At 38.9% G+C, this 27,843-nt stretch overlaps 1 protein-coding gene across 5 annotated transcripts; it reads left to right on the top strand.

Moving 5' to 3' along the window:
- Positions 1 to 665: 665 nt before the first annotated feature.
- On the top strand, positions 666 to 27,843 carry LOC146483335 (uncharacterized). 5 transcript variants are annotated; one of them, XR_014863883.1, is made up of 6 exons: positions 666 to 830; positions 13,346 to 13,432; positions 23,289 to 24,514; positions 25,137 to 25,498; positions 26,554 to 27,397; positions 27,625 to 27,843. XR_014863883.1 is itself a non-coding variant. In XM_085106094.1 (5 exons), exons 3-5 carry the CDS (start codon positions 23,397 to 23,399, stop codon positions 27,066 to 27,068), a joined length of 1,995 nt encoding a protein of 664 aa, XP_084962220.1. In that variant the 5' UTR covers positions 666 to 830; positions 13,346 to 13,432; positions 23,289 to 23,396; the 3' UTR covers positions 27,069 to 27,843. The 5 variants fall into 5 exon arrangements, 4 of the variants coding, with proteins under 4 accessions (XP_084962220.1, XP_084962222.1, XP_084962223.1 ...); XM_085106094.1 differs by having other exon boundaries at positions 26,554 to 27,843; XM_085106096.1 differs by having other exon boundaries at positions 13,334 to 13,432; positions 26,554 to 27,843.

The following is a 27,843-nucleotide window of genomic DNA, read 5'->3' as shown; positions in this document are numbered from 1 at the left end:
GGGGGGCGGGGGAAACGACAAACAATTGCGTAAACAAACGTAACTAATAAAATTGCTATACCGGGCTTGTTTTCTAACCTTCCCAACAGAAATTGGCGATGATTGTAGTTTGCAATCAAAACTGCAGCAATCGAGTAAAACTCATTTGTAAAGCGGATTTGAATAAATCCGCGTCTGTTTTTTAGATCGCAACAAACGACTGTCATTTTTTTTTTATTTTGCTTCGCCTACAGGCGCACATGAAAAGAAAGAAAAATAATAAGTGGCGTGCAGACAGGGAGACCACAACAGCTTAACCCATTTTAGTAGACACATTTACATTATTTCTGTTTACTTTCCCAAAATGAAAGCTCAGGCTTTAGAATGAAAAGATTAAGAAGAAGAAGATCCGATCGGTCTGATAAAGTCGGGTTGCGTGCGGGTAGTTTATTCAGTTTGACGTTGTTTCGTTGGGCTGCCAAGTCCTTGGCTTTGATGCGTGCACAAATCACCAAATGTTTAGTGCCATGGGTATACATTCTCAGTAAATATGAGAAAAAGATTTTCGACCGGAATGTTAATTTACTTTGCTCAGACACGCATCCGGCATCCGATAAGATGACAGCTACTTGACTTTGACGGCTTTTGTTTCCTAAAGACAGTAACGTGAACCTTCATATTAGCATAGATCGTATTCAGTTTCACCTGGATGTATGTACTGCACTGTCGCTTATTTACCAAAGGACACGACAAGCGCTGGAAGGCTTTTTTCGTCTGCATTTTTCAATGATTTGGACGCTTTTCGCTGGAATAGAGACCAAAGAACATAACAGTGTCCTGTAATAGCGAAGGTAAGCGTAAGCGACTGTTCTTTTCAGATTCATCCCAGGATGAATCTTTTTGGATTCATCTATCTGAAATGTCTCAAGTTCTGAACCTTCTTAACCCAGTTTAATTTATAATTTGAGTGCATTTAGCTGCGTTACGAACTGTAATATAGATAAAGTTTTTAGTGATTAGCTTGAGACGGGTGGATATAGCATCCCGTTGCATTTATAAAGACAGCCAGTTGTGTCTATTTCGAGTCCGAAGTCAGTAATTTTGTCGGTTTCAGTCTGTTTTTGTACTACTCCGTTGAATGAACCTGATCCGCGGCAAATATGTTCCATGTTCGCGCAAGAAATAAAATTAATGGCATTCAATTCGATTATGGTTCTCACTGATCACTAGTTTTGCTCAGATCTCGGAATTACCGAACTATTTAAAAACAGAATTGAATAGTCCGCTTCCGTGTCACCTTGAGCAGTAATATGAACATGGCAATTCGGCAACAGCTTCTTCGCGTGATGTCTGTCTTGCTGCTAATCACGCCTTTATCAAACTAAACAGTTTCAATGTCTCAATAAATTGCCATCGCTGCAGAAAATGTAAACTTGGAAATATGCATCGAAAACAGGTACAATGTAGCGAGTATATAATTTGGCGCTCGAGATGCGAAAGTGAACAATGTGGCAGTCGCTAACCTGAGGACGGTTTCGTATAAAATCAAAACAAACACTTTTAATAAATGAAAGACCCTCACAGCGTTATAAAAGTTGCGTAATGAAAGCCTGACTGAATATTTCAGTTTGAACAGGATTCAAACCTATAAACCTGAGAGATATACAAGCTTCGTTCCAGCTGCGATGTTTAAAATTTAATCTTGCATGATTTCATTCAAAGCTCATGCATAAATACAATGAAAACATAGAACACAAATGGAAATGTATATATGTATATATATATAAACATATGAAAATTTTGCCATAGAGTATATCAACAGAGAAAATGTGAAAAATACCGGTTAAAGTTATCTGCTAGATTTAAGAAAAATAACATTTAGAAAACTTTTAATTTTGCTTATTTTACTGAGAAAAACATGCGGATGTGCACGTTTCACGAACATTTTTCTCGGTAACTGAGGAACAATGTTGCAAAATTGGAATTTATCCAATGGCCGTTCATTAAGCAGTGCACCGATATATTTTTATTTTTAGAGCGTCACTGTTTTTTTTTTAATTTTAAATGCAAGTACAAAAATTTACAGCAACATTATAATTATCTTTGACCAATTAATTATTGTCAAACGATTTACGAATTCTTACATTTTTTCTTCAGTTAGCTAGGTTACAAGATATGCTTCTTTTTTTTTTCTAGTTTTGGCAGTAAAAGATTGAACTAGCACAAATTGACAATTATAAATAAGAAACAACGACCATAACTTAGAAAAACGAAACAAACAGAAAAAAAAAAAGAAAACGTCACAAGTGCAAATTAAAGGAGATCCTTTAAGGTATCATTTGTTTTTGAATATTCAGGTTTTCGCGTAGAAGTGTAAGAAAAACTATCAAAGGAGAGTTTTACGTCGTGTAGGCAGCTACAGTATATTGAGAATTTCGCAATTAGAAGTGTGTAGTTTATTAAATGAATATCTGTCTTCTACACTGTGGGCTATATTGTCAGTGCACCGATATTGCAGTGGTCATAAGTTTGAATCCTGCGCAGCTCATATATTTCACTTTTCTTCCAAAACACTCTTCTGAGGATCCTGTAGGTTAATTGACTTTGCAATCTATATGCAATTAGTTAGTTCGATCTTCAGTATTATTTACAAAAACTGAAAAGGTTGAGATAGTTGCCCCCCCTCCCCCCATCTCCCACTCTGTTTCAAGGAGAAAAGCAAAATAAAGTCAAGCTTAGCAAGCGGGGCCCCCGACTTACCTGGATCCATTACTGAATTAATAACAACAATCGGCGAAAATATACAAGGATGTTTCAAACGCATCGTGTCTTCATCTTAAGGGATGTATGAAAATACCCATAGTCAGAGAATGAAGCAGAAAATGTATCAGAAACATTTTCTTACCTTTACCAAACATTGGGTCGGTCCGCCAATAAAACACGAAAAACAAAACAAAGCAACAACAAAAAAAAAAACATAGTTGTGTACTTAAGGATTGCAACTAGTCGCTCATTACAATATTATAATATTATTATAATATTGTTGTCACCCGTCGTCAGTGGAAGGGCATTTCGAGATAACAACGCCCTATTGCCTTATTTTCGACTGTTTATAATTTGTGACTTCCAATTCGTACCCAGCTTATTAGAGAGGTTTAAAAAGAATGACGTTTACCGCGACCGGCAAACGGCAGAAATGACCACGTGACCATGTTTAGCCTTCATTTGCCGCTCGCTGTTTTCAGTTTCGTAAAACTGACTAGTTTTGCGATAGCATCAAAGTGTTCAGCAAAGTGTTTTGCAACATTATCAACTATGTACTCACGTTTCCAACTCCCAGTACGAAAACTCGGCCTCCTGGTTTCTAAATTCTAAATTCTGGTTTCTAAGTTCTGATTATGAATTATTAGTAGAAAATTTCTTTTTCGAACAGTAACCATAAAACATAAACAAGATGCTGATATCACTTCGAGAGATCAGTGTCGTGTCCTGTTTTAGGTCCTTCTTAACATACGACTTTTCGTGCAATTTTTTTTGTTGCGCACTTTTTAACGGAAGTTTTCAATACACAATTTCCGAGTTTTTTTTAAAACCTCGTTGTGAAAGCGAACCTAAGTGCCAAGTTTTTACAATGAAAATAAGTTCTTTTTCATATGCAAACAAAACTGATTTTCATATGAAAAGGTTTGCACTTAGCCTCGCTTTCATAATGAGGCTCACAGCAACTCGAAACTGGCCTATTGCTCCAATTTTGAAATGTAATGTATAAAGTATTGTTGTTGTAGCTGCTATAAGAGGGAGCTTTGGCAACGACGACGAACGTCAAAAAAGCAACAGGCTTGATAACCAAAACAACAACTCTGCACGTGCATTACACTTTTTGGTACATTTCTTTGCCGTCACTGCACGACTAGGGCGTGAAATCTCCTGATGGGACGTTTTATGCGGTCTCCATGAATTCAACTCCAGGAAATTTCACCTACATTTGACATTTAAAGCCAGGTGGAATAATCTCGACGACGTTTGAAAAACGCGAATTTATTTTAATAGTGACGTTTCCGGTGCCCTCGCCGTCGTCGTTGCTAAAGCTTCCTAATGATTCACTGTTGGTGAGCAATTCTTGAGAACTAAAAAATTTCTTTCCCTTTAAAATATTATACTTTATAAGGAATTCGAAGTTAAAACGTTTGATTGAGTCCGAAGATGGAATTCTCAATAAAGTGCGATCATTTAAAGGAAACTCCTTGAGAAGGACTTTATAAGACTTTATACTTGTTGTACTTTTGTTTTTCATAATCTCAAAGTACTATTTGACAATTTCAGCTTTCCTCTAGGCTCAAGGACTTAGACACAGATCAGTGGCAATAAATTAATCCAGTTGATGTTAGTATGTTACTTAAAAAGATAGACTGTTCACAGTCCCCTAATTTTCCGTGGGATTTTTGAGAGCTTCGATCGAACTCCCGCCATCTTGATTTTGTAACGGCGAGTGCAACCTAGGGAGAGTGTCTAAACTACCGAGAGGGCCGGGAGTGGGGGAGAGAGAGGCGGGACCACACAATGTACCCTGACTAGACCCCCCCCCCCCCCCCTCCCTCAGAAGGACAAGATTTCTGTAAAATGTCTAATTTATACCGTATTAACATTGAACATTCGTTCAGCACCTCTCGTTGGAAAACTCAGCGATGAACGCGGTTGGAAGCATAACCAAGTGATCGATCTATCCAACAACAAAATTCGGCTCCTGATAGGAGCTCTCGGATTTCTTTTTTCCGAGTATGCCTGTGTCATTCACTAAATAATACATCATTCTCAATTTCTTGCTAGTTGGTTTGTGGGTACGCCAATTTTCCTGTCACGCACCTTAAGTTTTACGTAGCCTGTGTACAGCCCCCCACCCCACCCTCGTCAGGAAAAATCGAGTGCAACAAAGGAAATAGGACGTCTGCACGCAGGCTAAGTTTTACGCAGTCCATAAAAATTAGAACTCCCTTGAAGAGCATTTGTCGAAATCGTCAAGTGGATGGCAGCCGTTCAAACGGTAGGAACAGTTTCAAAATGTAACAGCTTTCAAAAAATTCGTTGTGCCAAAGAACGTTAGTTCGAACTCTTAGTTAATAGGTCAAGGGAAATGTGCTGCATGTGCTGCATGTGATGTGTTTTTTTCTTTCTTTCTTTTACATGTATTTTATTTCTGGGCCCGCAGTAATTGGCTACTTAGCTGTTGCGATGTCCCTGCCAACGTCTACATATTGATCGTGATTTTTTTTTTTGGCATCGTAAAGGCAAAGCTAATAAGATAAAAATAGATCAGTTCAAACTCATCGAAAGCGCGTGATAATCACTAAGAGTGCATGCAGGTAAAGGCTCCACTTTCGGAGATGAAATTTTCTCTCTTTCGACCTATTTTAAGATCGAGAGAAAAAAAGACTTTTCCGCTCAAATTTTATTTATGAAGAAAATAAAAACAAAATAACCCGCTTTGATATTGTTTTTCAAATATGCAATCACGTTTGCCCTAGACTTGACACAAGTCGACTTTTTGGCATTTAAGACAGTCTATGGGGCTGTTTACATGGAGGGAAAAAGATCTGAGAAGGCGAAACAACTTATCATTTGTTTACATGCAGGGAAGGAAAAGAAGGAAAATTGTCGGCCTTTAGCAGTTGAACGCCCAGCCGCCGCCATGCTTGTTTTTCCTGTCCCTAGTACTAGGACCTTCCGAGCAAAGGTAGTTTACATGGTGCTAGGTTAAATGTACAATCTGCCCTGACTAAAACTGACATAAGCGATCGTGCCGTTGTCAAATTGTTGAATTTTGTGAATAAGTGTTATCTTATAATATGTCATGACGGAGACTTATGTGGTATCCAGAGACAGCCAATGGTTCGTTTCCGGCTGAAGGACATTACCCGCTTCAGATATTTGAATGAGAAAAGATCAGAAAATTGTTTTTTTTTTTTCTTGAAAGGTCACCTCAAACTTTCGCAACGTTGAAAAACACTTAGACTGCTTTCCAGGGAAACAGTTAATTTTGTTTCCCAAGGGACCAGTCATTATAAGTGATCTGTTATATAAGGTATAACATTTTTAAATGTGGAAAAAATTGCGCTGAGATCACGCCACCCTCACTCACGCTCTGTTCACGTGCAACAGCTGTCAACATTCACCGCTACAAGATCCGTGAGGAAAAAGAAAAACAACAGCAAAAAACAAAACAAAACAAAGCTAGTATTTACGGAAAAAACCAACAGCAGCTCGTAAAGTCGTTTTGGAAATTTAAATTTTAAGCTCAAGAATCCGAACAAATCAAACTATGTTAGCACCTACATAGATTTGCCTTGCTTTTAAAAGTCCAAATATTTTGCTTTAATATTCTCGTTGGGTTGCCCCTGTATTCATTTCCGTTCTATCGGAATAACCGATAAGGCCGAAATATACTAAAGCAGGTATAAAAATGTTGAATTATAAAGGTGGATAATAATAAGGCCATCCCAATAAAATGTTTCGTTTCCCATCGCCCCGTCTCTTATGATGGCGGGTCGGTCGGTTGGGCAAAAAAAAAATAAACAGTTGAAGGGGTTTGGGTTCCAGAGAAAGCCGAGCTGCTAAGTAAGAAAGCCTGGTTACAAAGTTAACTCGGAAACGTGGTATTTTCGTTCGTTATTTATCTACAATGGCAGACAGTAATTCATGTGCACTTACTATAAGATTACGAAAAGAGAAGAGAGTCTTGTGCTTGTAAATTAAAGTATTTGCTTCTTTGACCAGTGAATCTGGAATTTTTTTTTTTTTTTTGACTTTTCGAAAAAAATGGGTCGGTCGGGCGATGGGAAACGAAACATTTTATTGGGATGGCCTAATAATAATAATAATAATAATAATAATAATAATAATAATAATAATAATAATAATAATAATAATAATAATACCTACTTATATAGCGCTTATCCAGTCCTGTTCTAAGCGCTTTACAAAGATGAAAAGAATTCATATCTGTTCAAAATAACTCTTGAAAAGATGAGTCTTAAGTTTACGTTTAAAAAGATTTAAATTGACACAAGAACGGATGTCAACAGCTAGTTTGTTCCAGAGTTCTGGGGCCGAAACAGCAAAAGCTCTGGAGCCATACGACTTTAGATTATAGTTGACAGGACACAGGCGAAATGCGTAAGACGACCAGAGCGCTCTTGAAGTTGAATAGCGGCGTATCAGGTCTTGTATGCAGATGGGGGACTGTTGGTGAAGAGCTTTTGTGGGTGAGCAGAATTATTTTGAATTTAATTCGCTCGGAAACTGGAAGCCAGTGGAGGTCGAATAAAATAGGGGTTATGTGGTCATACTTGCGAGAGCTTGTAATCAGTCGAGCCGCAGCATTCTGTACTGATTGAAGCTTTTTAATAACATATATTTCGGAACATTGTGTTAAAGAGAGTTACCGTGATCCAACTTTGAGGTTATAAAAGCGTGGACTAGCGTCTCAGTGGTTTTAGTCGATAGCAATTTTCTTATACGGGAGATGTTTCGAAGATGATCAAAGGCAGATTTACAAACAGAATTAACATGAGGGAGCATCGACATAGTACTATCAAAAACGACACCAATGTTTCTGGAACATGGAGACGGCTGAATTGTATCATATCCAAAACGAAGTGGAGGTAGAGACTGTTGAGGGCTATACTTTGAATAGAGGTAAAGAAGTTCGGTTTTGTCTTTGTTTAGTTTCAGCTTGTTTAAGGACATCCACTGATCAAGGTCGGATAAGCATTTCTTAATTTAGCGATGCTGTTGGTTAGTTCCAGATCGTCATTATCAGAAAAGGAAATGTACAACTGAGTATCATCAGCGTAGAAATGAAATTGCATGTCGTGGAGACGTAGAATGTCGACAAGTGGAGCAGTGTAAAGTAGGTAGAGGATGGGCCCAAGAACGGAGCCTTGAGGTAATCCACATTTGAGCTTACGAGAGTGTGACTTCCTCCTGTCAATTAAGACAACTTGCGTGCGATTAGTAAAGTAGGAGCGGAACCAATCGAGTGCCGTGCCACATATAGAGAATTTCGAATTCAATCTTTTGAGCAATATTTCGTGGTCGACAGTGTCAAATGCAGCAGAGAGATCAAGTAGCAGGAGCATGACACAGTGGCGATTATCAATAGCACGCAAAATATCATTGTGAACGCGAACGAGGGCAGTTTCGCAGCTGTGAAGGAGTTTGTGGGCTGATTGTAGCGGCTCTGTGAGTTGGTTAAAATCAAGGTAAGCTTGAAGACGCACAGCGACAACCTTCTCAATAACTTTTGAGATAACCTTCAGGTTCGAGATAGGCCTAAAATTACTAAGAACTTCATGATCCAGATTTGGTTTCTTTAGTAGAGGTGTTAAAACGCCGTTTTTAAGAGACGAGGGCAAATGACCGGATTCCAGCGACAAGTTAACAATCCTACAAATAGATGGTAATAGCAGGTCGAAGTGTTCTTTCAGTAACGTGGCAGGTAAAGGGTCCAGACAGCATGATTTCTGCGCAACAGAACGAGCAATTTTCAATAGTTCGGAATTCGAGGTGGGTGAAAAATTGCTGAGCTCATAATCAATGGTGGAAATGTCCAGGGAGGAAAAGAATTCAGGAATTTCTGGAGGAGTAGCTATGTTTCTGATACGGGTTACTTTATTTCAAAAAAAGGTGACTAATATATTAGCGAGATCCTCAGCCTAGGAGCTGGTTGGGAAGCTTTTCTCTGCTTTCCTGTGGAGGAGACGGTCGATTGAACGAAACAGGGCTTTGCTGTCTTTGCCAGCCTCCGAAATAAGATTAGAGTAGTAACCCATTTTAGACTCAAAAATGTTATTCCGAATAACGGTGCGTTGATTTGCATAGGGTCGATAGTTAGATTCAAGTTTGGAGCGTCGCCAGCGCCTTTCAAGCTTGAGGCAGGTTGATTTCTGTTTTCTGATTTCCTCACTGTATCAAGGAGCATTAGGTCGTAAAGTGATGATCCTTGTGCGCAGAGGTGCATGTTTCTCCAGGATTGAAGATAGAACCGAGTCGTACTGATCGCAGAGATCCGTAATTTTATGCGACGGTGAGTTGTATAAGGCAGAGGAACGAATGATATCACACCGTAGATTGTCTGGATCAATGGTGCGCAGTTTACGTGATGTGAGGGTGAGCTTAGCATTAGGTGGTCTCTTGATAGCCAAGTTGCAGTGAACAGCGAAGTGATCAGAGATAACCGGGTCATTGACTGACATATTTAAGACGGTTGCTTCGCCGGATCTGGTGATTATAAGGTCCAGGACGTTCTTGTTTTTATGCGTGGGGGTGCAGACATTTGAAAATTCCAGATTGAAACAGTTTAAGAGGTCGAGAATCTTATTAGCGGTATTGTCAGATGAATCGTTGACATGGAAATTGAAATCACCAGCGAGGAGAAGATAGCCAGGAGAAGACACTAGCCTTTCCAGCAGCGAGGAAAAATCATCAAAAAAGCAACATATGTAAGACCGTTCTTGGCAGAAATTGGAGGACGGTAAATAATGATAATACGTGTAATGGACGCGGAGGAGTGAAGCAGCAGTTCCTTAAATTCAAACGATTATGGATGTTTTATATTGATTGCGAAGTAAAACCACAAGAAAGTTAACACTGTCAAGTAGCATTATCTTGTGTGCCTGGGGGAATTGCCAGCGGTTTCGAAGATGAAATTTTTAACACGGCAGCGCTAGTAGCTGGTAGTCGTTTAGAATCCCAGTCTGATCAGGACTAATTTCTCACAATTAGCGTCATATCCATATTTGGATTTCCCGCCAAGTTGAGCCGGGTGCGCGGTTCCACTGCTTTTGTACATCGTTCGTTGTCTTATCAAACGGAAAATCTCAAATCTGAATTCTGCCTTAAGAATCACCGCGAAAACCGGTAAGTTTTCCATAATCAGATGGAACTTAACGTAAGTCTTAATTACGCTGAAGTTCTGTCAATATTTTAGGCAAATCTCTCGTCTGAGTTAGTGGAGTTGTGAAAACATAAACAAATAAACTTGAATTGAATCTTAAGTTAAGCTTACCGCTTAAGGTTAAGCTTATTGAATATCGTGTTTTCACCAGTGGCCGGATTGAAAGAAAAAAAAAAAAAAAGGACTGTAACGTGATTTCAAACAGCCTCGGTGTAGAGTTATTGAGTTCGTAATTTGATACTGATAATGAATAGATAGCGAACAGATTTTGATTCTGACAGTTGAGGCTGAATAAAGGCCATGTATGGCGCAAAGAAATGTGCCTTGTGAAACCAAAAAAAGTTTTTTTTCTAGGTTTTCATATAAAGTTAATAGCTTTATTACCGATGTCGTTACTTTGGAAGTCACTTATATTCGATTCTCTGATTCAAAGTTAAAAGTAATATTATAATTGCAAGTCAGGTTATTAAACGTAGCCTCTCTTTTATTCATAATTGAATACAGTAAGCTTAAGCTAACGCCAACTCATTTGCGATAGAAAGCAGAGTTATTTGGCTGCAAAATGGCCACCTGTCGTTCTATAAGCATATTATAATTATAGTCTTTCACACTTTAAGAAACTCTGGTTTCGACGACGGCAACGACAGTTAAAACGTCCGCACCATTACTGAAAATGAATTCGCGGTTTTTTTTCCAACGTCGTCACATTATTCCAAATCGCATTAAATGTCAAATGTAGGTAAAATTTATCTGAAATTGAATTCTTGGAGACGGTACCCAAGTTCGTGTGTTTATGTCCTCCACAAAACGTTCCATCAGGAAATTTCAAGTCCTAGTCGTGCAGTGACGGCTAAGAAATGTGCCAAAAACTGTAAAGCACGTGCAGAGTTGTTGTTTTGTTAATTAAGCCTGTTGTTTTTTTGACATTCTTGTTGCTTGAAAAACATAATCATGAAGACATTTATGATTGACGTACTCATAATTGAATGTGAATATATGAAACATATATTTGAACTTCAGGTGAAAGATTTAAAATAGAACAAAGACCCTCGTAGTTGTTTACGCAGCATAAGCAGCTGGGAAAAGAAAGCCTGAAAAAAAAATATGTATCAGGCTAGAACCGTGACGGGATTGGAACCCATGACCCCTGCGATGCCGGTGCAGAGCTATCAAGCCAACTTGGAGATGGTCATATTGTGAGTTCGTAATATACCCGTGGAGGGTGAAGAAATGAATGTGAATATATGAAACATATATTTTAATCATAAGAAAATGATCGAACATTTCCTTATTAGTTTTGTCTATGATAATGCTTATGTCGCCGAGTGGGAACGTAAAATCTAGCGCATATAGTCGTAATACACATTGAATTATGACAATCCGTTGGCGAGATAATTCCTGATTGGATGCAGTTGATGTGAGAAAAGCCATTATTACTAAAAGTAATACGTAGGTTTGTATAGCAGCCATTTTTAAGTCGGCAGATTAAAGGTGCGTGTTTTCACTAGATCATAGAAACCTTATGATTATGTTTCTGATCGTTATGTTGGTAGTAGGAACCAAGCTTAAAAATTATTATGTCTGACACGGCACTGAGAAGGCCTCAATGTTTTCTTATTTGCGAAGGAACATTCGTGTATACTAACTCTCTCGGATTATCCGGGAGTTTCCCGGATATGGGGCAAATCTTTCAGTTTCCAAGACCGGTATTGATATGACCATGGAGCGCTGTAGTTCGATCAATCTCTAAATCCTGACTGGACACAATGGCGCACTATTTGTTTGACATACAGCTGATACACTTAAGTGATTTTTGACCGGTTCAGTTTGCTTCGTTGATTAACTACCACACCAATCTTTACTGACGGCCAGAAAATTTTGAGATTTTTGGATACATGTCAGCTTTTTTACCTCGTTTCCCTGTAGTGTTTTTTTTTTGCCTCCACCCCGTGCTTTTGTTGACCACAAGTTTTGTCTGTTGCTATCGGTGCAAATCACGATCGTTTTGTAAGCAGGACTGTTAACCAATCAACTATGATATAGCTTAAAAACGTTATTAAAAAAAATGTTTCCTCTAATATAAAGTATCGAAAAACTCTCCAGCCGTTTTCCAAGGGGGAAATGAAAACTGCTTTGCCGATCCTATTTCGAATTTTAAATTGAATTTCAGTTTGATATTATTTCACGGTTGTTTTTCAAAAACAAAAATGAAATTCGTTTCGATTCTATTTTAGCTTTTGAAACTGATTTGCTTTTAACTTCAATTTCTCCTTTTAAAATATTTTGCGTTGTAAGCAAGACTACTAGCAGTACCTTATAGGAACCCGGCGTAAGCGAACGAACCACGCATCCTCGCGGGAGGGACACGCGGGAGACAGTTTTCGCGCTTGCTTGCGTGGTTCGTTCGCTCACTATCCCAAAGAAAAATAAATGACTGTTTGTAGTCTAGTTGTAAGAATAGGGACAGACATTCATGAACCACGGACGGCAACCAGAAGTCAAATGTTTCCTGTTTTGGCACATTTTTGCTCCTCACAACGGACAAGAAAAGCTCTTGTTGGACGTCTGTGGCTTGACGTTACAAACGTGATGGCGTCAAAACGTTTCAAAAAGGAAAAACTTTGACTTCCGGTTGCCGCCCGTGGCTCACGAACGTCTGTGCTTAAGCTCCCTATTACCTTTGCTTTTGTTTTGAATTGACATCGTTTGCCTTTTAATTTTTTATTCATATTCATCTATCTTTATCTGAATTTCAAAAATAGCTTTAAAGTCACAGGTGGTAGCTAGCCCGGGTGAATTTCAACCTTTGAGATGTCAACAACGACGTCAGCAAAGTTCGTCCTATTAATTAAACTCAAGAGTTTTAAACTGTTAAGCAAGTGATTGCTCGGAGACTGCAATAGTAAAACCGACGATTGTTTGAAATACCTTTAACAAAACCATAAATAGTTAGCAGGTTATCGCGGAAGGAAACGTGAATTTTGTCTTAGTAATTTGACCGAAAGATCAACAAAGTTATTTATGTACTTGTGTCATACATGTGAAAATATGATTGGTTAGCAGTTTCCAAGGAACTGACCTTTAAGAGAAATATGTAAAAGAAAACGATCTTTTTATAATCAGACTATCAATTTTAATGTTTCAATGCAAAATCCTTTCAAAACATCGGAAGAGAATGATATTGTCCGTCAGGTAAGGTTAAGTCCGGACTGCCTTTTAAAAAAAATATATAGTATAAAAATATATTTATATTCACTTTCACTTTGAAAGCTAAATACATTTTGTACTATTTTAAAGTTTTTTGTTTTCTAGATTCACAGGTGTTGCCTTGAATGGAATTGTATTTGTAATGTCAGAAGTTAAAAATTCTCAGGTATTATTCTTTGGAATTAATCTTTCCAGTTCTTTCTTCAGGCCATAGAAGATCGATGTTGAAACAAATCTACTAACCAGAGAGCAAAAGTAACGACCTTTTGGATAAAACGGCTGTGACATTTAAAGGTGAGTCTTGTCACACCAATGCAGTTTTAGGTTTGACTTTAAATTATATTTAAATAAGGCTCTAACCTGACTAACAAGAGGTTATCATATTGTCATGTTATAACGCATTGATTTCGCAGTGTTTCTTAATATAAGCTAAGAAGGAGATTTCTTATTTGTTCCCCACGATTTATGTCTTGCTGCGTTTGAAGTGGGACAGAAAGCAGATTTGTACGTTTTATCCAAATCTTGAATAATTAACGTTTAATAGATGTACAGAGTCAAAACTTAAATTGTTGCTTCTTCTTCGCTAATATACAGCCAAGCCAAAGAAGATAGGGAGATTGAAAAGATCAACGCGCTACTGGGGCTGAACAATTTTGCTAAGTGTAAAAAAAAAAATCTATTTTGTATCGGCCTATGCTGGTACCTTCTGTGAAAGGAGTTCGTATGCTGCTTCGCCAAATTGAATGTACTAAATCGGCAGACATGAAAAATAAAACGAGAGTATAATCTTATTGTCGAGAAAAGTAAGATATGTAAAACCAAAATAGAACGGTCCACTGAGAAGTGACGGGAACTGAAAATCTCTCATTACTGCAAGGTGAACAAAACCTTTGAATAATAACAAAGAAAATAGCATTTATCACATCCAAAAACACCACGCAATTAGGTTGTTTCACTAATTAAAATGGAGTTTGAATTCTTAAGAACCCTAACCGCCAACCTTCAAGCCGTCAAAGCATTTCACACCGATCTTATCATAACTATTACTGAAAGCAAACACTTTTGGCTCTTGTAGGAATAGTAGTTGCTAATCGCTAAATATAAGTATTCCGATACAACTTAATTAAACAACGCATCAAAGCACAAAATACAGTAAGTTATTCGTTTTTCACTAACAAATGTACATAAACCAGGTACACTAAGAACCTTGTTTTAATTACAAGAACGTTGAGGCTGAGATTAACCAAAATTTAAGAACATACGAAGACTGAGAGTCAGTTGAGAACATTTTTTATTTTGACCAAATGTTTTTAAAATGAACAGTATAAGTACGGATAAAATAATACATGTAAACTGACTTTAGTCAGTGCAGTCCAATTAACCCAAATGATAAGGGGACACATTTTAACGTTAACAATGGATTTCTTATCGCATGTCTGGACATATCATTTTGTGTCGGACTTGGCTGGCTCGGTTTGAACATATGAACACTCCAGCCGGGCGGGACGAAACATTTTCAACTGCGCATTGTAAGGTCGCTGACAAGTCGAAACGCGGTTCTACGGGTATTTTGGGGTCCTTTTGGACATTCTTCATCTCGGTAAACGGTATTAAGAATTTCCCATATGAACAGAAGACAAAATTCGTCCCGCCTACCGGGCCAGCCCGGTTACCGGGCTCATATAAAGGGGCTGTATTGTCAAAAAGATAAGAACGTTCAGCCTCAGCTCCAAAAGAAGACTTTTTTATATATCAAAAATGAGTGTATAAACCTAACGCGATTAATAATGAAACAGAAAGCGCCGGTGTTCAAACAAAACCCTCCAGTGAACAGGCATAAAACCCTTACTTAAGTGTAAAACCAATACCACAACCGCAATTTAATGATGAAAATTCTTAAAAGCTTTTCTAAGTTATTTAATTGTTATGAGTTGCATTTCTGTAACAAGACAAAGACGAAGATTTTGCTGGATTTGATCAAAACAGCTCAAATATTTGACAAAGAACCTTTTTTTCTAACCTTAAATTGCTGTGGGGAACAAGCCACAGTAAACAGCCTTCACGTTTTCCAGAATTCAGAATCCGGCGCAGAACTTCAAGTTTTCTCTCCGCAAAATTCACTCCATCGCTATATCTAGACTCTTGTCTCTCACGAAACCTTGAATCATCAAAATCCGATTGAAGCCTTTTGGTGTCTGTAGATGTAGATCCAATCTTCTACTCAAGAAACCACTCAGTCGTCTACACGGTCACTTGACGTTGGAATTGAATTACACAGAGATTTGCAAAGTAGAAATTACAAGTGTTTCGATTTAAAATTATTGCCCTAGACCAGAGGAATTTCCTACTGAAATTACTGCTAGTCATTTAGTAGCGCACCAACGTTTTTAACGGATTTCTTTTTAGTTTCCTGCCACCCATTGCTGGGGAAAGAATCAAAAACTCTAATCCTTGGATGAAAAGGACATTAATGTCCGTAATGTGACTTGAGCTGTAGATGTTAACGAAGAAATCAGAGCAAACGAAAGCTTCGGAAATATTTTGAAGCCTTTTCAAAAACTCGCAGCGTGCAAACGTATAATTGCAAAAGTTGCGACCGGTTACATCCGGGGAACTTTAAACTTTTCACTGGCCAAAAATTTCTGGCGTACCAGAATACCACATTCCGTTTATACTTTCTCTTCAGCTTTAGGACCAAACACAACGAAAAGCTGTTTAACTCAGTCAAGCTTCAGTGTTTACTAAATAATCGTATTTATTTTAATCAAAGAAAACCACAGAAGCCATTTTTAAATAAGGTTAGCCTGTGAACGGACTTTATCTGGAATAAGGTCTGTAGCATCGCGTTGTGAACGTCCTCAATCCACCACTAGAGTTTATCCCCTATATTCTAGCCCTTTTACCTCTTTAGATGGCCAGGAATTTGAAGCTAGACAAAATCCCCATATTTTGTGTTTAAAAATACTATACTATTAAAATACATTCCCATGTTTTAAATTTTACCTATATATGCTAATTTTCAATCGCTTTCTCACAAATTGAAAATAAGCTCAGAGTGGTCGAAACGTCGTTGCTTTTTATCGCTAGTTTTTATCGTCAAATGCGTATCGAAGAAACTGGATTCTTATAGAAAAAATACTTATAGTACCATAGGAAAGTACAGTACAGTTCACTAGCTTTTTTAACGATGGTCACGCCTTTGGATTTCATCCATACTGACTCTAAACTTCGAACAACATGTACAGTACAAAGGAAAGCTATTACTCGATAGCTTACATTTGAATGGTTACACTTTAATAACCGTTTTATCCACAGACTCAAAAATAGAACCACTTCGTACAGCTAGAAATGATTAAGAGTAACTAACGATTCCCGTTCGATTCGGTTGTGCCTCCGTTGTTTACTTCTTTCAAGATTAAAGTCTGCCAGCTATTCATTTCAAACAGATGCTTGCATACGATAAATGCTGATTAATGAAAACGTATGATAATTTCACCTTTTTCGCTTTTAATTAAATGCAAGTAATCCTCTCTTTCAGCGAAGAGCTTTTGTTTGTTTGTTTGTTTGTCTGTTTTTTCTTTGTCTGATTCCCAAACGAACTGACCAAAACCTAAGAAACATGTTTAGGAAAATGTCTAAATTTTACAATCCTAGAAATATACCAGATGGCAGAGGATAGATTTATTGAATTAGTATATCTGGTTGTGTTATATATATGGCGGATGCCCTACCTTTAGCTTGGCGACCGACAGGCTACAGTTCAATGTAGTTCTCAATAATATGTTTACGTTTTTCGTGGGGCTATTGATTTCATAATGCCTGTGTTTTATGCTTTGTCTAAAGCAGCGACTAATCGTCACGACAAACGATTTCTAAAAAGGCTGTTATTTCTAAAAAAACAAAGATGCCAGATGCCATGTTGTTCAACAAACCATTATTCTCCGTGGAAACAAATGCCACCGACTGATTTCAAATGTAAAGAAACATTTCGCTAGGCGTCGTGCAAGCGGAATTATTCAGTTCATCGTTGTCTGATGGTTTTTTTATTTGTTCGTTTTTGAATTTACAATACTTCTACGCTTTGCTTTTGGGCGCTGAAGCTCCTAAAAAAAAAAAAAAAAAGATTGAGCTAAAACAACCACACATGATTTGACTTGATTTGTAATACTGCGTTCAGTTTACTTTCAGGCGCGCAGACAAACATAAAACGATAGTGCAGTAAGTTAGTTTTGTAAATAAGCCCGCAAACACAATTGAACATATCATCCTAGCGCAGACGATTATGCGCACCTAAAATGAAAATAATGCTTTGTTGACGCTTCAACAAGTCGTGAGGGAGCATCGAGACAATAAGAAACGAAAAACTTGTGGCGAAAGGGGACCGATAATAATTACGTCTTGTCCGGTCTTTTCGCATGCTGAGTTCATTTTCCAAATATACCGCCTATCTCAAGGAAAAAAAAGCATACATATTGTACCGCAAACCAATAGTTTGTAGAGCTCAAGGATATCACACGGGCAGGTGTTGAGGTAAATTGCATTTTAATTTTTTCACGGCATTTTCCGCTGGACTCTCGCAGGATTACGTTCGAGGTGTTTCTTGCTGAAAACTCTGGGCGTCAATAAACGTAAGTGGAAAATAACGCTACTTTACGAGGACAGCGTTTGACAGCGTTTGCATAAGCTACAGACATTGCAACGTGGTGACCACTTACTGGTAAGTGAGAACGAGATCTTCAGTTGTATTTGTGAATTTTTCAGCGCCATTCGCCCGTTTGATCGCTCGCTTCCTCTTATCTGCATACAGAAACAGCTTGGAACAGGTGAAATTCGATCTAGAGGATTTTAAAGAGTTGACGTGTTTACGAACATAAGCTTCGAACCCAAGTTAATATTGTTTGCTGTACCTAACATACGCGAAATATTCAAAAATCGTCGCAGGTTATGCGCAAATTCCTTCAATTAAAAAACGCCGAGCAGTTCGCTTTATTTGTGGACATTTTTTCCGCCTCGCCGAAGTATAGTTCGATGTTCGTTACGCCTGAGGTATATAAGAATAAGAAAATATTTATCTTTTTATGCGGGAACAATCCATTGGAGTCTATTGTAATCTTTTGAAAGGAAAAGCCGAAGTTGTTAGTTCGCCTAAGATGGCTTTTGAATTCAGCCATAACCCGAAAAACCCACAAAATCTAATTGTTTCTTCGCAGCAATTTAAGGAGGTTACAATTGGAATTTTATATGAACTATACGAAAACAACAGCATCACTTTTCTTTTCTTAGGCAATTTGGTCGGCAAAACCCGCGATAAATATTAAGTAACGAGTCTGGAAATTTCACACAACAGCTTACATAAATTATGAAGTGACAACATGAATTTTAAAATTGTATTCATCATTTTTCATTCGCCGCAGCAGCAACGCAGTTACCCGAAAATGATTCTGGACATAATTCGTTTTCGAGTCTCCTTATCTCGGAAAATTTTTACCGAAGTGTTGCGGTAAAGATTAAAAATTAAATGCAAAAGGCGATTCTGAGTGGTTGTTTTCCTTAATCATATATACATTTTCATGTAAATCGTTTTTAATTTATACTATTTTCAAATTAGACTCAAAGATGGCTACTAAACTAAACAGTAATATTCGTAAATATTAGCTAGCTATTTTGCAGAATAGTTCGAATTTTTGGCGTTTCGGAATAGTTTCTTTAAAGCGAAAGTCTGTTATTCATTTGCGTCGTCAACGCTAATTTTTCACATAATACAGTGGACGACAGCACCGCGGGGAGGCTTTTGTCACGCTACTGTATTCATGATCAGAATCATTTATGAACACAATCGACAAAAGATAACGGCAGAATAAACCACAGACCCTTCAGCAGGTTTGTTTCAGGTGTTTTAGCGCCTCTCTATTTCATAGTATGTAGAATTTGCAAAAAAGGTAACACTTCTTAACAGTTCACCGATTTATCTAGATTTAGTACAAACAAAGAGATAGACGAAGCGTCGTTAGCAAGTGAATAGTATCATTCTATCGCAAACCTTTACGACTTGCGACCCAGATTTTGTTCCCGTCACCAACCCCCAGCCCCCTACCTAAGAAAAAAACAAACAAACAAACAAAAACAACAAAAACAAAATAACGATGTTCATGGAAAATACGTCTCCTAGCCGGCTTGGATAAATTCCAGTTGTAAATTGGCATATTCTGTCTACCTGCATTGTCGTAAAACTCTTGTATTCTGCTCGGGCAGCGAAATTCTGCTCGAATTCTGGTTGGTGCAATGCTAGTTACATATTCATTGTGTTGCCAAATTGTAAACTTCTAATCTGTATCCACTAAGTTCGACATGTTGATAGTATCTTTCTGCAACACCAGTGGTATTAGGGTAATTATTTGTGCGCTTTCTTTGTACCGGTAATGTCGCTGAGGTGTGTGATGCCAGTGCGTTTTACCCAACGCCGTGCAAGATTCCAATGCTCGGTAATTTTGTAATCTTTTAAGTTTTTCTTTCAGCTGTTATGTCAATCTTTTATGTTACTTATTTTTCCGTTATTATGCTCAATATTCTGCTCGAAAATGCGATGTTACGCTGGCAGAATGCTCTCTGCGTAGCTAGTGAATCCCCAATGCCCCGAATTTATCCAACCCGATGCCAATCCGACCAGGAAATCAAAATACTGGAGTCTGAGCATCCAAGGGAGGGTCGATTTCTCGGTTTTCTGCGGCGGTCTGGAGGCAAACATGTTCCCCCGCATTTTTTCTGTAAATGATACTTAATGCAGTTTCTGCATTAGAACCTGGTTTCTTTCGAGGTAGCATTTTTCTTTACAACAATAATACACAATACAATTTACCTGTGTTGCGTCAATTTTACGGGTACCTTTTACGAAACGGCTCACTGCCACTGGTTAAAGTACCAGTGAGATCCTATGCCAAAATAGAAAATTATATTATACCTTGAGAAGGTTTTAGCCAGAAGTCGTCCTGCCTGTTGGATGACTAGAGTTTTAGAAGAGGTCCGTGCTTGTAGAAATTGTTGCCAACAACAACAATCTGCGCTAAATATTTACTGACCAAGTGCGTAGTTGCGTTAGTAATGCGCCAAGGGCGACTCAAGTGCGACGTAACGGAAATTGATGGCATTTAGGGAGTAATCAAACTAACTTCGAAAAAGGTAGTGCTGGCTTGTACAACCGATTCTAATTTGTTGTTTGGGAGTAGATTCGGGTCTTTCAAAAATGATTCACTAAACAGTTTAGCTTTCAGTTAGCTGTTAGCAAGGTTGATCAAACAAAGTAATCTCTGAATAGTTTTTTTTATCTGATATACGGTCATGGTGATTCGAAAGAGAAGTCACCGAAGACAGTCTAAACTGAAGCCAAAGATGTTTTATTATCAAATGAATATCAATATGCCGTGCAAAAAAAATGCGCTAATTTCTATCCGCTATCCGTAACAAAACATGTTTGAGTTGCTGTGGTTCAAATCATGACCGCAAATTCACGGCTGGACAATTGTCATTGAAAGACCCACTCTGACATAACCATCACATAGTCCGTAGACAAGAATAAATTCGGCTCTAAATTAACTTCATTTACTTTTGTTTTTTAATTTGTGGTCGTCCGTGTTATAAAAGTTTGGTGGTGAATGTTTTTTTTAGCTCTCATCATTAACTATCACTATCACTGTGTCTCGATATACAGCTGGGAATACGGCCAAGGTTATGAATTTGAATCCCGCTGAATCCCGAGTTTTTTTTCCCTCGCCTAGTTTTTTATTCACGCATAGCGGCAAAGATGTCTCTCTTTCTCTTCTCTTCCTCTCTGTTCAAGCCCGGTCTTTTTCGCTTAAAGGTACGCCTTGGAGCTAAAACATGTCGATGACCGGCTCTGACTCGGCTTTGGTTAGTATACGATACGTAACATCAGGAACTGAATATAACTATGTGGAATGATCATAGCATACATGAACTGAATGCCAACGAAACATTACGCAAGTGAACTGAAACGGCCTCACAACAAAATGTTTCAGTTACCCGAGGCTCCGCCCCGAGGTCCACTACCCTTCCCTTTTATATCCCATTTTGACACTGTAAAGGCAACCCTTTCATCCACCTTCCATATAAAATGAACCACCATTCACATACCTACAGTAGAAACACTGCATCTCTTCAGGCCCGTTTAAACGGTTTTAACATTTGCTTTAAGATGCGTTCAACACCGTTTGTTGAACCAAATGTCGGGGGCGTTTGAACAGATCGTTTCAACATCGCTGAAAGTGTAAAAAATGTTGAAAGCTTGTTGAAAGCATGTTGAATCAAATTTAAATTGGTTTAAACTTTCATTCAACATCGTTTTAACATTTACTTTGCTCTGAAAATGTTGAATGGAATTGAAGCCTTTTGAACACTCCGTTCAACATTTGTCCAACATCTGTTCAACGTTTGTTGAACAAATGTTGAAACCGTTTGAACGGGCCCTTAGTTTCGTTTCGTAATTTTAGCCTCGATTTTCTTATAAAATAATTTTTTATAACAAAAAAAAAAAAAAAAAACCCCGAGTGTTGTGCAGTGAAATGGTTCGCGACTAACTGAGCTGACTTGGTGGCTACAGTTAACTTATACAGAAACTAATAGTGAAAACGCTCACATTTTTGTTCCTTTTGAAAGTAATGAAATGTTATGTTTTAAACCTGGTGTCCATCATTTGTGAATCTCGAGGTAACAAAATTTGTTTGATTTGTGAAAACAAAATTACCAATTTGTTTTCCATGAAAAAATTCAGCACATGTACAAATAGCATCACCTTTAGTTCCAGACTAAGTTCGGCGTGTTAGAAACTTCAATACTTCCTTTATGAAAACGCCTGGAATACACTTTAGCCGCTGTTGTCGTAAATTATTCAAACTTGCTGGGCTCTGGGATTTATTTACCTCTTGGGAATACTTTATATTTAATACTGTACACTATCATTTGGGCCTAATTTACATCCTGACACTATACACTCTCATTTTTTTGTCTAATTTTCATCCGTATACTAAAAAGCATGATTTTTTGTCTAATTTTCATCTATACACTATCATTTTCGCCTAATTTTCATCCTAACACTATACACTGTTTTTTTTGTCTTATTTTTAACCTAATGCTATAAACTCGGATTTTTTAACTATGATTTCATCAAGAGAAAAACAAAAGAAAAGAAAAGAATTTCAATGTGTTAATGTCGCGATTCCCAAGTGGCAAATGCATCTCAGAACACAACAAATTTGTCTGAACAAATGTACGCTAACACCAATGGTTATTCCAAAGATTTTAGCAATGCAAGACGTGAAAATGCTACCTTGACCACCTAAATTCGCTAAGCTCAGTGAAGGATACACGCCCGGAACTAGGTGAGCCCGTTTGTACATGTACTGAATTTTCTGTAACGAGAAGTGTTTGGCCGATATCGGCGGCTTTACTAACGCTCGAGCGCAAAAATACTGTTGATTACTGGATTACTGGGAAGTGATGCGTGCGGGAAAACTAACAACAGGTTGTGCAAGAGACGGCTAGTAACGGGGGAGGAATCTCGGTAGAGCAACTGCTGAGCTTTAGCAACTACGGTGGCGACAGCAACCAGAACGTCAAAAACGGCAAAAGCCTTAATAACCAAAACAACAACTAAGCACGTGCATTATACTTGTTGGTGCATTTTTTTGCCGTCACTGCACGACTGGGACGTGAAATTTCCTGGTTGGACGTTTTATGGAGGACGTAAACACACGACAACGAAATTTTCTTTCTCTTCCTAAACTTGGGTACGGTCTCCAAGAATTCGACTCCAGGAAAGTTCACCTACATTTGACTGATTTAAAGTAAGTTGGAATAATCACGACGGCGACGTTTGAAAAACCGCGAATTCATTTTAATAGTGACGTTTTCGCTGCCGTCGCCATCGTCGTTGCTAAAGCTTCCTTATAGCTTGACAGCCGGCACTGTCTCGTTACAAAAGTGCCAGATATACAAGGTTAACATCACGGTTAAAATGACAAACGACCATTATCATATCTCGACTTCTTGACCAATCAGGTCAACGATCAGGTCACAGTTTGTGAGCTACAAGTGTAAATGTTTCATTAAATTGGCCTCTGGTTATTATTTCTTTTAGCGCAGCAGTGTTGGGCGAAGACTGTTGGGCGAAGTTAGGTAGCTGAACATTAAAGAAGATCAAGAGTGAGCTCGATGAGTTGTTGTATTGGGAGGACATTTCGACACCATGAGTCGACTGAAGATTCGCTGGGTCCTCACCCGTGTAGCTCTGGTAATGTTTATCTTACTTCTTGGACAGTTTGTAAGTCAACTTGGATTGATAACGATTCGAAACCCAGACTGCGAGCAACTACGATTTGTCAAAGAAAATGACGTTATAGTACAACGTAATCCGGGCGACGTTGTTAAACAAGTTGCACCTGTGGAACCTAAAGCCGCAGTCACGAAAGAACCCGAAACAGTGAAGAAGTCAGATGCTACGGATGCCGATAGCAAGAGTGTTGAAAAGCTACAGAAGTTAGCTGATGATTTAAAACGTTTAGCTGTAGAACTTGTTGACACAAGACGAAGTTTAGTGACATCTGCGTTGCATTATCATCGTGTTGGCCAACATATTGAGACTTTAAATGGTATTATAAAATCTTTGGGTGGAGAAACAATTAATCAGAACGAAAACTCCCCCGTTGGAAAATCCTTGGAAAACTCTGCAGCTAAAAAGGAGGTTTGCCCCGAAAAGTTTATGGGAAAAAATTTAGCTTACGGATATCCTTTTTTTAGGAAAGGCTTCGCACGAGTAAACTGTTCGGAGTTTGTTCCGATTAACCAACTTGTGACGCTTCTTGTTAATGTACCGGAAGAGGTTTCACCTAAGGAACAGTTTGGAGTTTTTCAAGGGATTGCGGAGTACTATCCAAGTATACGTATTGTCTTCGCATCAAAGGAAAACCTTCCAGTCGAAACGGTTACGAAATTAAAATTAAATTTGAAGAACATTATCGCCACAGACTTTGCTCATGGCGAAACCTGGACAAAAATGCTAAAGGAAGTGACCACGCCCTACGTGCTTGTTGCACCGGATGTGACGCACTTCACTGATGACATAGACCTTGAGCGACTCGTTCGAGTGCTTAGCAACAACCAGGACGCAGTCATTGCCGGGGGGAGCCATCGCAATCTCCAGGGGGAGTGGGACATTGGCTGCCAACAAGTAACATTTAGAAATTGGACTGCGTTTTTCAGGGGCGGGTATTACCGCTCTTTTTCGGAGTGTGTGGTGTGCGATGTCCTTTCTGGTCCATTCATGGCTAAGACGGAGGGATTGAGGGAACTTAAAATCGACGAAAAGTAAGTTTAAGAAACAAGTGTTTTACATTCAGACGGACAGACACATAGACAGACCATAACTAATAGGAGTCGTCATGCCATACAACAGGGGCGTCCAACAGCGCATTTTGGTGGATATCTGTTCCAGTTCCTAGCGAAAACGCAACCAAATGACGTGATGAAATCCAAAAGGGCGGCGCGCGGGAAATTTCAACGGGAAAATAAGTGATAATCACAGTCACCTTAGGGTTAGTTTCTCTAACACCCTGAAGAAAAAAGGCCGTGCCTTTCGAAATATTGGAATCGCTATATTTCCTTATAAACTGTGAAATTAGCCTTGCTCTTTTTACATATTACAGCTGTATTTGTTGCACAATTTACTGCTGATCCTTAACTACAGAAACCGGTGCTTTTGTAAGTTGCAGTGGTCTTTACAAGCACTGTTAATAGCTTTTTCATAATCACAATTTTTTTGCATACTTGTTACGTCATTCCCACTTTTTTGAAATAAATTTGGAAAGTAGACATTATTTCAAACTATTACGGACACCTCAATTTGCCGTAAGAGTGGAGGTTTTCATTTAAAATTGTTAAACCAAATTGCGACGATTTGAAATCTCATGTATTTTGTTCCGTTCTGCAGGCTTCCTTTTGGCGTCTTCCACGACATTTTTTGGCGTCTGAAAAGTAGCCACCCAGAAAAAGTAGTCGTCAGCTGTCCCGACGTTATGTTCAATATTTACTCGCGGGACATCCCGGACGAGAGATACGTGGCTTTGGCAAGAAAGTGGCAAGTAAAGAAATGGGTCGAGTCTAATGGCAGAATCCGCTGGTATGGCTGCAGGCGTGGTTACGCGCACACCCATTCAGACTCGTGTAGTCTTCGCTCAGGGATCGGGGTCCCGCCGTGTGACTTGGAGAATCTTGCCGACGCCATCAAGTTCCTCATGAAGGAGTGTGAAGATGCGGGGTTGTTTTGCGAGCTACAAGAAGGAACGTTATTAGGTAATGTTTTGCCTTGGTGGTAAAATGCATGAAAAGTCATTTATTTGAACTGCAGATGAAAGGATTATTAAACGAGACACAATCGCAGTTATGGAAAATTCACATAGCCTAAGCAGTTGTACCAGAAAGCCTAAAAAATATGTAGGCTTGACTGGGATTCGAACCCATGATCTCCGCGATATCCGGTTGCAGTGCCCTAAGAACTGAACAATCCATCCATCTGGGAGTTCATTATGTAAGCTTGCCGGGCTTTCTTTTCGAATATAATTGCTATGGCTTTTAATTTCCTATTATAACTCCCATTAGGAAGTCCTCTGCGCAAGTGTTGCTTGTCCCAATGTCCCTAGACTGCAAGCAGTCCCTTTCTGGATAGTTGAGAGGTCGCGCGAAATAGCCGAGCGCGAAAAAAATGGAGCGAACGAGCGGAGGAGGGTCGTTTATTTCTCCTCGCTCCAGTCTCGCTGCGCTGTGAGCGCACCCTCTCAACTGACCAGAAAGGGACAGCTTGCAGTCTACCATGTTCCCAGTCGGGATCTCGAAAAATAAATTCCAAAACTTTAGTTTAGAAAATCAGTGCAAAACAAACACCACGAATAGCACCTGATCCAGAAGTAAGAACTTCCTTGTATAACACAAGTGCATAGCCTCACAGAAAAGTGTTTCTTGAAGTCTTTCATTTCATACTTACAGCACTTAATCCACAGAACCAGCTCAAAAGTCTTGCGGCAAGAACTAATTTATCAGTTGAGTATCCAACACACTTCAAAGCCTTTTGAATTACTTTATGAATCAATAATGTAATCTAGTTCTTTATATATGCACTGTATGTATTAATCTATTGTGCGTCCGCTGGCTGCTCCATTGCCGGATAAGCTTTGCTAATGACAATTATGCTAATTAAAGATTAAAGATTAAAGAAACAGTATTACGGGGAATTCATAGGATCGTTCATTTGAATAGTCCCAATTTAGATTTTATGTATTTTACACCCTTAATAAAACTCAGGAGCTTGCTCGTTGAGCTATGAAAAATCAATTCGGTTCACATCTTTTCAGGTGCTGTCAAATTCAACAAAGTGTTACCATGGGAACGAGACGCTGACATCACCTTTCTAACAGCCAACTACACAGCATTTAAGCAACTTCATTCCAAATTTTCCGCGGCGGGTTATAGCCTAAGCGGCGATGACGCCTCGGTGTGGTGCTGTGTGGACGGGCGGCAGGCTGGGGGCAAGTTTAGAGTGGGTACAACCCGCTGGACATTAGAACTGTACGGCCAACACAAGATGGAGTCCGAGTTACTTGTAGCCAGCGGTCAGAAGCCTACAAAAGTGCACTTTTCCGGGCAATGGGTGAATGTCATGCGCAATCCGGGACTTTTTGCCCGTAATCGATATGGACCCCACTTGTACCAGCATGCGGAGCACTGGATGGACATGGGACATGACACTGGATGGGCCTTTTACCGGCCAAGCACCTTCAAGAAATGTCCCGAGCCAGGGCACTCGGCGTGTCTTGACCAGTTTCCCGCCGATGGCAATTTGCAGTTCAGTGATTATCCCCTTCTTTGACCCATTTGTAAAATATCGCACCGCTGAGGTCATTCAGAAATTCTTACTGAAATGAGTGTTTCTGACTTAGAGGAAGTTACTGCAGAAGCGGTTATTAGTGACAAAAGGAATGTGCCATCCATTTTAGCCCAAACAAATTTTGTAGGATTCGGCCTGGCTAACGACATGTTAGTTGGTATTCTTAAATGTAGAGTGCAAAATATATATACCCTCACTGAAAAAAAATATATACATATATCATAAAAGCATATAATGCAAACGTTAACTATACCTCCTTTTTTTGTTTACATCTTTGACCACACTTCTCTTGTTGCCTTAGTTTTATTTTTGTCGTTTAAGGCTGGTTTCCATATGATCGCGGATCGCAGATCGCAATAAGGTCTGCGATCGTCTGCGATCATATGGAAACCAGCCTTTAGATAGAACATGGTTCTATCTTCTGCGATCGCGATCGCAGGATCGCAGACGATCGCAGAAGTAGTTTCCATATGATCGCAGACGATCGCAGACCTTATTGCGATCTGCGATCTGCGATCCGCGATTATATGGAAACCAGCCTATACTTGGTGTGATAACCCAGTTCCTTCGTCACTAAACGCATGTGGTTAATCCATTGTAAGAGAGAGATATTTTAACTGGCATTTACGGGCCAGCGTGTTAGAAGAAACTATTAGACGAGAACTAAAGTATTTTTCAAAACGAAGTTTAACATTCGATTAAGGTGTTTGTCATCTGTGGGGAACGTAAAGTCAATAAATTATATATGGAAACCGTG

The sequence above is a fragment of the Pavona decussata genome, unplaced genomic scaffold (assembly GCF_977016875.1).
Source record: "Pavona decussata unplaced genomic scaffold, jaPavDecu1.1 SCAFFOLD_39, whole genome shotgun sequence".
In the NCBI taxonomy this organism is placed as follows: Eukaryota; Metazoa; Cnidaria; class Anthozoa; order Scleractinia; family Agariciidae; genus Pavona; species Pavona decussata.
This window is presented reverse-complemented; position numbering and strand designations above follow the sequence as displayed.